The 13,334-nt window shown below is 42.0% G+C and overlaps 1 protein-coding gene across 4 annotated transcripts; it reads left to right on the forward strand.

Moving 5' to 3' along the window:
- The first annotated feature begins 2,828 nt into the window (after nucleotides 1-2,828).
- On the forward strand, nucleotides 2,829-9,627 carry LOC133915680 (uncharacterized). Of its 4 annotated transcripts, XM_062358936.1 has the most exons (10): nucleotides 2,829-3,404; nucleotides 3,725-3,811; nucleotides 3,963-4,052; nucleotides 4,161-4,367; nucleotides 5,168-5,303; nucleotides 5,429-5,591; nucleotides 7,606-7,734; nucleotides 8,536-8,730; nucleotides 8,860-8,982; nucleotides 9,075-9,627. In XM_062358936.1, exons 1-10 carry the CDS (start codon nucleotides 3,158-3,160, stop codon nucleotides 9,174-9,176), a joined length of 1,479 nt encoding a protein of 492 aa, XP_062214920.1. In that variant the 5' UTR covers nucleotides 2,829-3,157; the 3' UTR covers nucleotides 9,177-9,627. The 4 variants fall into 4 exon arrangements, with proteins under 4 accessions (XP_062214920.1, XP_062214921.1, XP_062214919.1 ...); XM_062358937.1 differs by lacking the exon at nucleotides 3,725-3,811; XM_062358934.1 differs by having other exon boundaries at nucleotides 2,859-3,404; nucleotides 3,963-4,367.
- The last annotated feature ends 3,707 nt before the right edge of the window (nucleotides 9,628-13,334 follow it).

The raw sequence follows: 13,334 nt of genomic DNA on the forward strand, positions 1-13,334 counted from the left end.
TTAACAATGTGTCTGTAATAAATAAGTAATTTATTAATGTATATGAGGGTAATTATATAATATGGGTTAAATAATAGGTTAGACAAAAAAAAATTAATTTATTATTTTCCCTACGTAATGTAATGTTTGTACATTTATAAACTAAGAAAAATATATATATATATATATATGATATCGGGATATAACAGTGATAAAGAATGCCTTTGTGTCCCGTCCCTATATAAGTTCACATGAATCAAATTTTTCATACTCATCCTCTAATAGGATAATTCCTCATGGATTACCGAGGAACAAATCCCCATTGCTATCCTAATTGTAATGCGTATTCTCACATAATGACGGTCTAGTGTCCTCTAATATATCTAACATATGTGCGTGCTATGAGTCGTCAATTATATGCGTCTGGAATGGACCATCTAAAAAAAATCGTGACAATTAATTGATGTCATATCGGCTTCAAATTTACTTGCCCACTCGCATATGCAAATCGAGCATTTCTAAATCCAGCTACTCCATTTATTTGCATTTTTCTTGGTTGATTTCGAATATGAGATTGCTACAAAAAGTCTCGCAGGTGCCACGGCCCGTACTCCAAAGTTTCTAAGTACAGAATTTCGAAATGGAGTCTGGTCATTTCCAGCAGTATCGGTATTTGCCGATCCGCGTCCATGTGTTACGTTGTTTATGCACCTTTTGTCGATGGTGGTGCTTATTTTTCTTTTTATCAGCAGTTATATTAGTGCTACAGTAATGTAGGTAGAGTTGGGTACTTCGTATTTAAAGTACACATTTTTTCTAACTATATCATTGTTCACGGAGGCTAACTATAAGTTTGCAGAGAGAAAGAGTAAAGATCTGTTTGTTAGAGCTCTCAAAGTAGCATTCTGATTAGAATTAGTGGGAGCTCTGTCAAATAGCAGTTTTAAGTTTTTAGTTTTCTAAGTGGAATTCGTGGGAGTGATTATTTGAAATGAATTAGAAGCTGGAGAGCTGAAAAAAACAGTTTCTCCTGATTCACTTACTGTATAAAATCACTTCCTCCATATAATTTATTCTAAAGAATCACTTCTTCAAGAGAATCACTCTCCGCAGAGAATTTGAATTAGGAAGAGCTCTAACAAATAGACCCTAAGTAAGATAGAAAATATAGTAGCTGCTGGAGATTGAAAAAATACAGAGTACTGTAATAGTATTAAGAAATACTGTAATAGTATTATAGATAATAAAATTTAAAAATATCCGTTAAAGATAACCCGATCTTTGTTAAAATGGCTTGCCTTGATGAGGTCTTCTAAGTCATGATTCACAAAATAAACAAGAACTAGCTTGGCGGCACAAGCCATGACCATCACAGCTCTGTAGTTTGAATTATGTATGAAGCATTGCAAACTAATCCTATCAATGCACAGGAGCGTATCTACCTTATTACTATATGGTGCATATAATATTGGTTGATTTTTTTTTCCAATGATCCAACCTACGTAACAACTCATACAATATTTTCCAGCCTAATAAATAGGGACACTCAGACTCCTAATAGTCTAATTTGGAACAACTAATCATTTTTATTCTAATCATTACTGAATGCATGATGGGATGTAGGACCATGAGCCTTATGATGCACGTGCACTTCAACGATCCATGCATGAGGTTGCACGCCATATGGAGCTTTCTATCTCCTTAATCCATTTAATTAGTCAATTGTCAACTCATCAAACTACATAGCCTCTCTCAAAGTCTCAAAGGAAATTACATAGGTAGTTTTCATTTTTCCAAATCATGAGAAATCATCGCTTGTATCATCGACATTCGAAGCATAGCTCAACCTATTAGTACCACGTAATAGTAGTAAAAAATATGACTTAATTAGATGGATCAATCAAGTAGACTGAAGGAACAATGTATTTTAGACCATTTGACAGAGCCTTCTAGTAAGCCTCTAAGTAATTATCTTTATTCCCTAAAAAATATAACTTCATCTTTATGGCTTCCTCTAAAGGAAAAAAAGTGATATATTTTCGCGAGCAAAACCATCTCCCCTGTTTAATCACGTGTCTAAGCTAGTCGAAGAATAATAGTACTCATAAGAACATCCAAACTATAAGACGAAATTACCTCAAGTAAACCAGGCAAGCTCCTACATACCCCGGCAACGTGACAGCAGCCATGCAACATTGCAGAAATGCAGAGCACAATCGCATGGCACGGGAACCGCAAACAGTAAAATGAACAGTAATCTAAGAGAGGATGACACTATAGTATAATTATTATCAATGAATTACTGTACTGATTTTGCTACAGCGAGAGAGCTACAGAAGTTCCATTTTTATATCGTAGTAGTACTGTAACGTAAGTAAATTATAATTACTCTTTACGGTGACTTACTTTTTTAAGAGTTTGTTTGTTTCATTTAGGGATTTAAAAAGTAGTTTATAGAATTTGAATTGTGAAAAGTTAAATTGTAAAAAATTGGATTGTGAAAAAATTTTAGATCGTAGATTTAAAACATTTTAATGAATAGTTTAGTAAAATGGACTTTCATAATCTATTAAAAATTAAAAAAAATTAGCTTATCAAATTTCCACAATCTAACTAACAAATTTTAAAAAACTATAACTAAAAACTATCTATTTATTTCAATTCTATAACCTAAATTAGAGCATCCGTTTCCGTCGGATGACATGCCACCTTAAAATGTAGCCTCACCTGTACAGGTTAACAGCGTCACACGTACTGCTAGTCCACATCATGTCACAGGTCCCAACCCCCACCAGAAAAGAAAAGAAAAGCGCGGGCCCCACCCCAACCAGAAAGCCCCCACAATCGAAACGACCAGCCGCCTACCAAAGACCGCGTCCAGGTGCGTCGCCTCCTCTCCCAACCCCACCACCCCCCGCTCGTGTGGGAAGGGAAGAGAGAAGGTGAGAGCCAAACGAAACGGAGGCGCCGCACCGCAGCCTCCTCCACCTCATTGTCCCACCACCACCACCACCACAAAGTTTGCGTTGCGCCGAGCCGCGCCGCGCCGCGCCGTGCCGTGAGGCCCCTTCGAAATCCTCCCACGCAACCGCCGCCCGCGTCCCTGCGCGCCGCGCGACATCGCCCGCTGCCGGCCCCGGGCCGCCGATCTCGCCTCGCCTCGCCCGGACGAGGAGGGATGGGCGCGTGCGTGTCGCGGCCCAGCGCGTGCGTGGGGAAGCCCCACACGCCGCGGTCCGGGGATGCCAGCGGCCGGGCGGGCGGCGGGGCGCGGCGCAGGCGCAGCCGCCGCGGGGGGAAGGCCCGGCGGAAGGCGCCCTCGCGCGCCGCGTCGATGGAGACCATCCAGGAGGCCGAGGTGTCCGGTTCGCCTCCCGGGGCCGCTGCCGCAGATCACCGGACCTACAGCAACCCCGCGTTCCAAGGTGAGTAGGGTGGACGGGTTGCTTTCTCCTCCTCGGTGCTCCTTTCGCCCGCTGCTTGTTTCGGGGTTGGATTCTGATCTCCGGGGGTCCATGGGGCGCGAGATTGCGCGCTCGTGGGGATTAAATTAAATTACTGCATCTGGGGATCGTGCGCATCCAGCAGCAGCTACTTACTTTTTTAATTCGTAGCTCGCGGAAGCTTATTCTGTAGAGTGGGGTTGCAGTTGGTATCAGGGACAGTGCATCGCTGTTCGTTGCGTCAATTCGTACTCGATAGTCCAATTTGACCTGACGTAAGCTCAGGGAGTCTCTCGCTGCAGTGTCCGGGAGCATTGAGGAGGCATGGTACGACTCCTTCGCGATTAGCGAGTCGGATGGCGAGGACGATTTCCACAGCGTGCAAGATGGTAAGATTGTGATGTCATAATGTGATCGTAGCCTACTAGGCTAGCTAGGTCCCCCCAGGGATGATTTCAACGTTCGCTGAAGCTGCCGAGCTTCATTTGTTTGCGCATTTGCTTTTTCATTGAATGGCTTGAGCTTCTTTTGATCTTGCAGATGCCTTTTCATTGAATGGCTTCGAGAATGAAGCGGCATTGAGCATGAAAGATGGCAACGGTGGGAGCTTCAATGCAACTGCGCAATCAGGTGAGCACCACCACCATAGAAAACCAAAGTCCAGTGAGCTGTCAAAGGGGAGCTCGGAGAATGGTGTGAGGTCCTCCGTGAGCCATGAGGATGTGGCGAGTGTTTCAGGTGAGGATAGCGCGCATGGCGGAGGCTGGATTTTGGACGATTGCGGGCTTCTCCCAAATAATTGTCTGCCTTGTATTGCCTCTGCTGTTGGGGTAAACGAAAAGAAGAGAGCGCTCTCCTCGAGCCCGACTCATTCAATGAAGATGCCTTCTTTGAAGCTCTCATTCAAGAAGAAGTCTGGTGAAGCCCATCCATCTTCCACACTATGTAAGCATTTCTTCACAAGCCATTTGGTTAAGGTGCCTTTCTCGAAAGCTGAAACTGCAGTTTCTACCAGTTTTTCCCTCCAACATGGGACACTTTTTCATATTATTGTGTTTAATGAGTTAATACTTTGCCAGCAACTTGCCTGGTCCCTTTCATGATATATTGGTAGTAAAATTATGGGCATCCATTGGACAATCCATTAAGCAACAAAGAAGAGGAAAGGTGAAAAGTAGCACAGAGAATTGATGCTTCCAAGTGGTGACAATCATTGCTTGCACGGTTCACCCCCATCAAATTGATCACCTTTCATTTAATGTTAGCATCGTATTGATAAGACTGTCGCATTGGTGAACACTGAAAAGTTAAGATTCACAAAATTGTACTTATGGGCGTTTCTGCAGAAGCATTAAGATATACATATTTCTTTGGCAGCTTCCATCCAGCTAACTAGATACCATGTCCCTCCCTGAGTGCACACTTTTGTCTGTGAATAAATTTCAAACATATCATGTATTTAATTTTAGCTGATCTCTGCTGCGACATTTCTCCTTATGTACTAGTACCTTTCTTTTGCAATGTTGTGTTGTTGGCCATTGTGTGGAGCAGCAAGTTTTTTAGCTGCATGACGTGATTGTAAGAAATTTGAAATATCTTGACATGAAAATTTTGTATCAGCTGGTTAGGTTCACATGTTAGTACACGCCAAGTGCTGGAAGTGTTTTTCTTCTTTTTTTATACAAAATATGTCAACATGGAGATCTGACTATGGAAAACTTTTAAAGCAACATTTTTTTTTTCAGTATCTACAAAAGATTTCCTTGAAAGGCCTCTAGCAGGTTCGCAAGTACAGTTATGTTCGCTGGAAACGAAAATGCTCAACAGCTGGTCTCATGTTGATCCTGAAACATTCCGAGTCCGTGGAGCAAACTATTTTAGGTAAATATCGTTTTGGGTTTTAAACATACCAGTATCAAATGCACCAATCATATCGATCACCGATATAGTTGAAAATCCTGGATGCTTTTATGGGGGTGATCTTAGTATCAAATGCACTTTTCCAGGGATAAGAAAAAAGAGTTTGCTCCGAATTATGCTGCATATTATCCATTTGGAGTTGATGTGTACCTATCACCACAAAAAGTCAATCATATATCTCGATTTGTTCAACTTCCTGACATTCAACTCTCCAGCAAACTCCCACCTCTTTTGGTGGTCAATGTACAGGTAAGTGATAACTCATAAGTATACCAATGTTCATACACTGATTTTGAGGTGAAAGTTTTGTACATAGTCCTTTTGCTCACAAACTCTCAATTTGTTGAAGCGTTAGATGTGTAACTAGTGTTTGTTTAGTTGTATTATGGCGAAAGCTTTATATACCACAAACCCCCCCTCCCCCCAAGGTTTCGTTTGGCATTTGGGGAAATCACCCACAGGAAATTCCATCCACCCTTGGATCGGGTGGGTTGATCCCCCTCAGACCACCCAGCCCCCGTTGGGATCAAATCCATACCAAAGACAGAATGATCACTTTGTTAGGCTGAAAGGGATTGGAACGTTTAGGCAATCAGAAAATCGGGAAAAAAGAGAAAGGAAACAAAACCTAGAAAATTCGAAGAAGGTGAGGCTGTGCATCACACTTCACCGGTGTGGCTTGAGACTACATCAGATTGGCGGCGCAAAGCTGGAAGGGATTGGAACGTTTAGACGATCATAAAATCGGGAAAAAAGAAGAGAAAGGACACAAAACCTAGAAAATTCAAAGAAGGTGAGGCTGTGGATTGCACTTCGCCAGCGTGGCTGGAGACTACATCGGTTGGCAGCACCCGCTGCCATAGCTCGGCAGCAAAGAAGATAGTGGCATGGTTCCAGCCATCATCCCGCCGGGGTTGATTTTGGCCTTCACCGTCACAAATTATAGCTTTGTGTGGTTAAGCAATCTGTCTAAAACAATTCATTTAGCAGCACAAGATCAACCGATCTGAAGTTCTAGGAGATCGGTAGCTCAGGGAAATTTTGTTGCAGTACTAGATCTGGAACAGTGGAACTCCTGAAAACATTTTTTCAATCTTTCTGCAAGATTTTATTGTAAAAATCCCCACATCAAGAAATTGGTGCTGAATACACTAACCTTTTCCAAATTGCAACTCAAAATGAGCAGATGATGCTACTGATTAACAATATCTAGGTGCTGGAGGCGGAAGGCAAGGAGCATAGCTCCTACAAGTGCCTTCTTCCCATGCTTGCCACTGCTGCTCCGTTGATGAAGTCATTGCACTCAGCTTGGGTAGTGACGGCTCGGGGCAGCCATGCCAAGGCTAGGTGCTCGGATGAGGGGAGCTGCAGCCGTAGGCCTCGAGTCCCTTGTGGCCATCGTGCTCCGCTGCGTCGACAATTGCATGGATGGTGGAGACGCTGACGACGAGGAATATGATAGTTGGAAGTGACGAGGGGCGCGGAGGCCAATGAGGAAGGGAATGGGGCGGAGGAGTTGGGAAGGAAGGAGAGGCTCACCTTCCATCGTTGCTAGAGTCAAGGAAAGGTAGCTGGAGTTGGGGGTGAGTCGAGCGACACGACGAGAGAGGCAAAGGGAGAGCCAGAGAGGGCGAGGCCAACACGACGCACGCGTGGCTTTGTTCCCGGCCTGAGTGGGCGGTGCGTGTTTCCCACGTGGAACGACAAGGGTTGGACCGGGAAATTCCAACCCTGGGCCTTAGCCAAATGTTGCTTTGGCGCAGGCTAGAATTTTCCTCCACGCGTGGGTTTTGTTCCCACTGAGACTGGGATTGTCCCGAGATCCCGGCCTATCCAAATGAGGCCTCATTGATGTTCATTTTGTCCAATTGATACACATGGACACTTGTCCAATTCATTATAAGGTTATGAAGATGAACTGTTTGTCTATGTGCTTGGAACATATTAATGACCTTAGATGGTACCAGCTGATACCTATCCTTAGATGGTACCAGCTGATACCTATGTTTCACTACTAAATAATTTCAAGTTATGACACTACTATGAAGGACTAGGATGAAGCAATCGATGAGCTCTGTGGTAGGGTGATTCTTTTCTTTTGCCTGAAGTACCTTGCAGCAGCGTGCCAGCATAGCAATTTTTCAATTTTTAATTATATAACATGGATTTCAGTCGAACTTAAGCACTATTAATATTTTCAGTGCAAAAGTGTTATCTATTGCTACTACAATCAACGGCTTGACATTTTATATGCTTTTCTCAGGTCCCATTATATCCGGCTTCATTATTTCAGAATGAAACCGATGGGGAAGGGATGAGCTTTGTTTTGTATTTTAGGCTTTCTGAAGGTTACTCAAAAGAGCTTCCACCTTCATTCATAGAAAGTATCAGAGTAAGAGCTTCACTGGTCTCAAATATATTTTTCACTAATATTTATGCTTATTTTTTGTATTTTTTATGTGTAATAATGTTATGTGCTTTTAGTCCTTTACAAATGCTGTTTGTTGGGAAAAGGTACCATTATGGTAAAATGAGCATTCCTATCCTTTTTCTGGATGCATTGAAAGTATCAGAAAAAAACTGACCACCTTGTACATTGTATGAAATACTTTATATCAAATTCATGCAGGTGATACAAAGCTATAGTGGAGAATACTTATTGCAGAGTTCAATGATTGTTTTATTAGGTTGTGTAGAAACGTGAGCACATTTTCCCCTACATTTGAACTTGGAAGTATTGGTTCAGACACATCACACATATAGCCACAAACTTTAGGGTGGATTGCAGCCAAAGACCCTTTGGACTCTTGCCATTCTTTTAAGTAAAGCGGCCTAGGGCCAACTCCTTAGGCATATTGAACTCTATAGTTGATCAAGGTAGAAAAGGTGCAGACAACAACAATTTCATGTAGCACTGATTGTTTCACATGCAAATGAGAAAAGATAAGGCGTTTTTGCATGTCAAAATGCGGTTTCAGTTATAGGACTCTGTTTAGGAAATGTAGACTCTTTGTCTCTTTATATAATTGATACATTTTAAATTTATTCACTAATCAATAATTTGTAATTGATAATCCATCAACAGTCAGCTTTGACATTCCTACAGATATGGTGTCATTACTGTCTAAAAGCTAGTTCTTTTCATGTCCCAATTATTATCAGTCAATAATATATATATGTTCTCCCCAAACAGAGGTTGGTTGATGATCATGTAGAGAAGATAAAAGCATTTCCAATGGAAACAACTATACCATTTCGAGAACGGCTAAAGATACTTGGCCGGGTGGCTAATCTGGAGGATCTTCCTTTGAGTGCAGCGGAGAGGAAGCTAATGCACGCATACAACGAGAAGCCTGTGCTTTCTAGACCACAGCATGAATTTTACTTGGTTAGTTGTGTTTATTTATAGAAGCTGTTGTAGTATTGGTCTATGTTCTTTAGCTATTGTGCTACTATCTGAGAAATAAATGCAATTACTTCCAGAAGGAATATTAAAGCATGCTTTGCTTCTGTGCAGGGTGATAACTACTTTGAGATTGATATTGACATGCACAGATTTAGCTACATCTCAAGGAAAGGTTTTCAAACATTTTTGGACAGGCTGAAAGTATGCATTCTAGATGTTGGGCTGACCATTCAGGTGTGTCAATTGTAACAAACGATCACCTCTTTCTTTGCTATGCAATTTTTTTTTAAAGACAGGTCACTTACTGTGCTCACTTCCAACTGCAGGGAAATAAAGCTGAAGAACTGCCTGAGCAGATCTTATGCTGTGTTAGGTTGAACGGGATAGATTACACAAAATATCAGCCGCTTATGACGCATGGCGCCTGAAATCGAAGCTTACAAGAAAAATATCGGCCGCTTATGACGCATGGCGCCTGAAATCGAAGCTTACAAGAACCAGCTAACCGTTATTTGGATACTGAGAGGTAACCAAATCAGGCCAAGGTTTCTGGAGGTTTCAGACCAGGAGCCGCTGGCGACTCTCGCCACTGCTGTTCAATCGCCATCAAGCATGTGACGTTGCGTACAAGTAACATGAACAGGGGCAGGGGAGTTACCTGTACTCTGTTGGCTGGCCCCTTGGCTGCTAATATAGTCCCTTTTCACTGAGAAATGAAAAGGAAAAAACAGATTGCAGTACGTGTAAATCTGTATATCGTTGCTGGAGAGCTCAGCTGTTGCTACTCAACATTCTAGATTTAGTAAATATCACTAATTTTCCTATGACTGAGTAGGTTTAGGACAATGAAAATTTAGTAAATACCAGCTGTTTCATTTACATAGCAATGTTGTAGAACATGGATCTCATAGGATTGTGGCACCTCTCAACAAACCCTCGTGGCGAGCGTTGTAAACAAAAAAACAAGAAGAAAAGAAAATAGGACATGGTGGCATCGAACAATTTGAATCGGTAAATTAAGAGTTCGTTTTGTAGGGTTCTGGATTATTTAAAAATATTGTTATGAATAACTACTTCTAATGATCAATTCATCGATTACTAAGAATTATGTCTATTAAGAAGGGATCTTCTCAATAGACACATCTTTTCATCATGTCATTTTATTAGGTATAAATATGTAATTACACCACGAATCAATAACAAGTAATCATTCTTTCTACTTTGAGTTATATCTCTCTACTTTACATTACAATCTAGTTGTAATAACTGAGCGATAGAGAAGAACAACTCCAGAGGCTCGAAGGCCTTTGCACAGAAGTTACCATCCTCGGCACGTTGGTCGTCATCGTCTTCATGGTCTTCTCCATGAAGAGAATTTGAGATGTCGACGACGGGCTCAACTTCTTCCTTCGACTGCAAATCAAGCAATGCAAGCAAGGTACTTTCGTCCATCAAATAAAGTACACCAAAGAGTTGCTGAAGAAGTTTGACATGAGCAATGCGAAGCCCTTGGTGACACTGATGGCTACCTCGACCGTGCTTGATCCGAATAAAGATGATGAGGAGGTATACCAGAACGAGTATAGGAGCATAATCGGCTCCCTCTTGTATCTGATGGCGACAAGACCCGACATCCACTTCGCTATCTGCTTGTGTGCCTGCTTCCAAGCGTCACCAAGGACATCTCACCGCCAGGCGGTGAAACGCATATTAAGTTATCTCAAACACACACTTGAGTATGGTCTTTAGTTTTCTACATCTTCTTCTCTCTTCGTGGTTTTTTCGATGCAAAATTTGCTAGTTATAGAATTGACAGGAAAAGTACATCCGGTACTTGTCATTTTTTGGGTACTTTTCTTGTGTGTTGGTCTTCTCACAAACAATCTAGTGTTGCATAGTCAACTGCTGAAGCTGAATATGTTACTGCCGCTAGCTGTTGTTCTCAATTTTATGGATGGTTGCTACCTTGAGGGATTTTTGGGTTAGACTTCAAGAGTGTGCCACTTTTGTGTGATAACATCAGTGCCATCAGCTTAGCCAATAACCTAGTCTAACACACCAGAACTAAGCACATAGATGTGAGATTTCACTTCTTGCGAAATTATAATGAGAAGGGAGATATTGACTTGAGATATATAGATACCTAACACCAGCTTACCGATATCTTTACCAAGTCTTTAGATGCAACAAGATTTGCCTATTTAAGAAGAGAGCTTGGAGTGTGCCATCCCTATAGTACTGTGTGAGGGGAAGTTCCAGTTGTACATACTCTATTTTACTTTTGTTATATTTTAATTGCATCTCATCTTGTAAGATAATTATGGTATTGTGTGATTGACAATGTTGTTATTTTGGTTTGTTGATTTGTGGATTGCACGAGCATGTATATATGTTGCAATTATGATCATGGCTAACCAAAGTTGCAGAGAGAAATGTAGTTGGCATGTTTGTCTTTGAGTCTAGTAAAATTATACACGTTAGATGATCAGACGCTTGAGATTTTGTACACGTCGGATGGTCTGGCATTCAGATGAGGTTCATGCCGAAGCTTTTCATCCCAGAGGTAGAAATTGAAGTACATGCCAGATAGTCTGGCGATGGGATGAAGTGTACACCAGAGAATTTCTTGCAGAGAGGTTGTAAGTCGGCTCCGATGGACTTAAACACACCGGATGGTCCGGTGATGAAGAGCAATGCACGTCGGATTATTTCTTGCAGAAAGGTTACAGAATGGTGGTCTAGTGAAAGTGAACTCGTCGGATGGTCGTTCAATAGGATGAAGTGTACACCGGAGCATTTCTTGCAGAGAGGTTGTAAGATGGACAGTCTGCTAGATTAAACATGTCGGATGATCTGGCGCTGAGGAGGTGGCAACGCTGGATAATACGGTATTCACAATTTTTCTAAGATGTGCTTTAACTAAGGATTTCGATTTGGAACTAACTGGAGATGGTTGGAGATATATGTGTGCTTGTCTCATGATGAGCAGGTGATGGATGCAACTTGGCGACCGACGGTAGGATGATCGAAGCCAAGCAGGGTGGTTGGTGCCGGACGATCGAGGGGGTCAGGCGGAGTCAAGGGTGATCCTAGCTGTGCATATGGAAGTCAAGCAAAGCATGGAAGAAAGGATAAAGATGACGTGTTGATAAAGTCAAGCGAATGGGATACCGTTTCTAGTGACAAGGCGGCCCAAGGGATCGGGAGCGGGAGAGACTTGCCGACAGTCAAGATCGCAATATCGAGTACACGCATCGACATCTAGATGCTTGCTTGAGATGAAAGCAAGTGGCAGCAAGTAATGCTTTGAGAAGCGTGCGAGACGGCGGTTTGGTCTCAAAACTGTGGAAGGATGGAGGGCACGTGGTATCATCGTGAAGCTTACATCGAGGTAAAGCTAAGTCGTGAAGGTGCCATGCCCCGTTCGATGGATGGAGTGAAAAATAGAACAAAATGCCCCGGTGATAGGTAGGAGACCATTGAAAGAGAGGGGTATTTAGGAAAAAAAAAGCTTAATGGCTAAGCTATCTCCCTAGGCCTATAAATAGAGGGGGTAGCTAGCCATTTGAGCTTTGAGTGCTAGGTTTTAGAGGAAACGAGAGATGAGAGATTAGCCTTTGTAATAGGTGAGGGCTTTTTGTGAGAAAAATACTTTGTAATCTGCCTAAAAGAGGGTTGTCCTTTGAAAGAAATGAAGTGCATGTTTCCTCCGATGCTTGTGTTTATCTTCTTCTAGTTTCCTTCTATTGGCTCCCTTGCTTTGTTGTGAGTTTTTCCTTTTCGATTGAGATTTTTGTTTTGGTTGATGAGCTGAGATTTTCCCACCACAGGAAGTTATTCTTCTTGTTGCTAGAGGCATAAAACTCACATACAAATGTATACAAGTGGGTCTTGAATTTTCTTACCACTATATCATCAACTCAGAGAACTTCTTCTTCCGGTGATGTTTACTTTGGAGCAAATGTTTCTTCCATCAAGTTGCTATCTTTATGTGGCGATGATTTGAGGGATGAGTGTCAATGGAATCTAGTGTTCATCTACATCCACGAGAGCCAAGATTTCCTTGAGAATCTTTTGTTGCAACATGTATTTCTTAAGTTTTGCTTCCGTTTTTTATTTTGAAGTATGTTGGGTGACAAAATAAGAGAAGACCATCAAAAAAATTTGTGAGGCACCTATTCGCCCCCCCCCCCCTCTAGTCATTATTCTTGGTCCTACAATAAGGCACACATTTGATCGAGCACCCATAATTATCATCCTGACATGGTACATGAACCAATACCAACTGCTAGTGTTCTCACTCTCTACAAATGCAAAGGCCAACGGTAGTACTTGGTTGTTCCCATCAAATCCAATAGCATTCAGGATACGTCCCTTATACATGCCAGTAAGGAAAGTCTCATCGATGCAGAGGATATACCGACAATACTCGAAAGCTTTGATACATCGTTCTAATGTGAAGAAGCATCGCTTCATGACTTACTTGCTAGGTTTCGACAGCAATGGATACTTCTCAATGTCATATTACGTCTCTAGGTTTCTTTGAGTAATGGTCTGTAGCAAGTGTGGAAGATTATCATATGACG

This window comes from Phragmites australis, chromosome 4, assembly GCF_958298935.1.
Source record: "Phragmites australis chromosome 4, lpPhrAust1.1, whole genome shotgun sequence".
NCBI lineage: Eukaryota > Viridiplantae > Streptophyta > Magnoliopsida > Poales > Poaceae > Phragmites > Phragmites australis.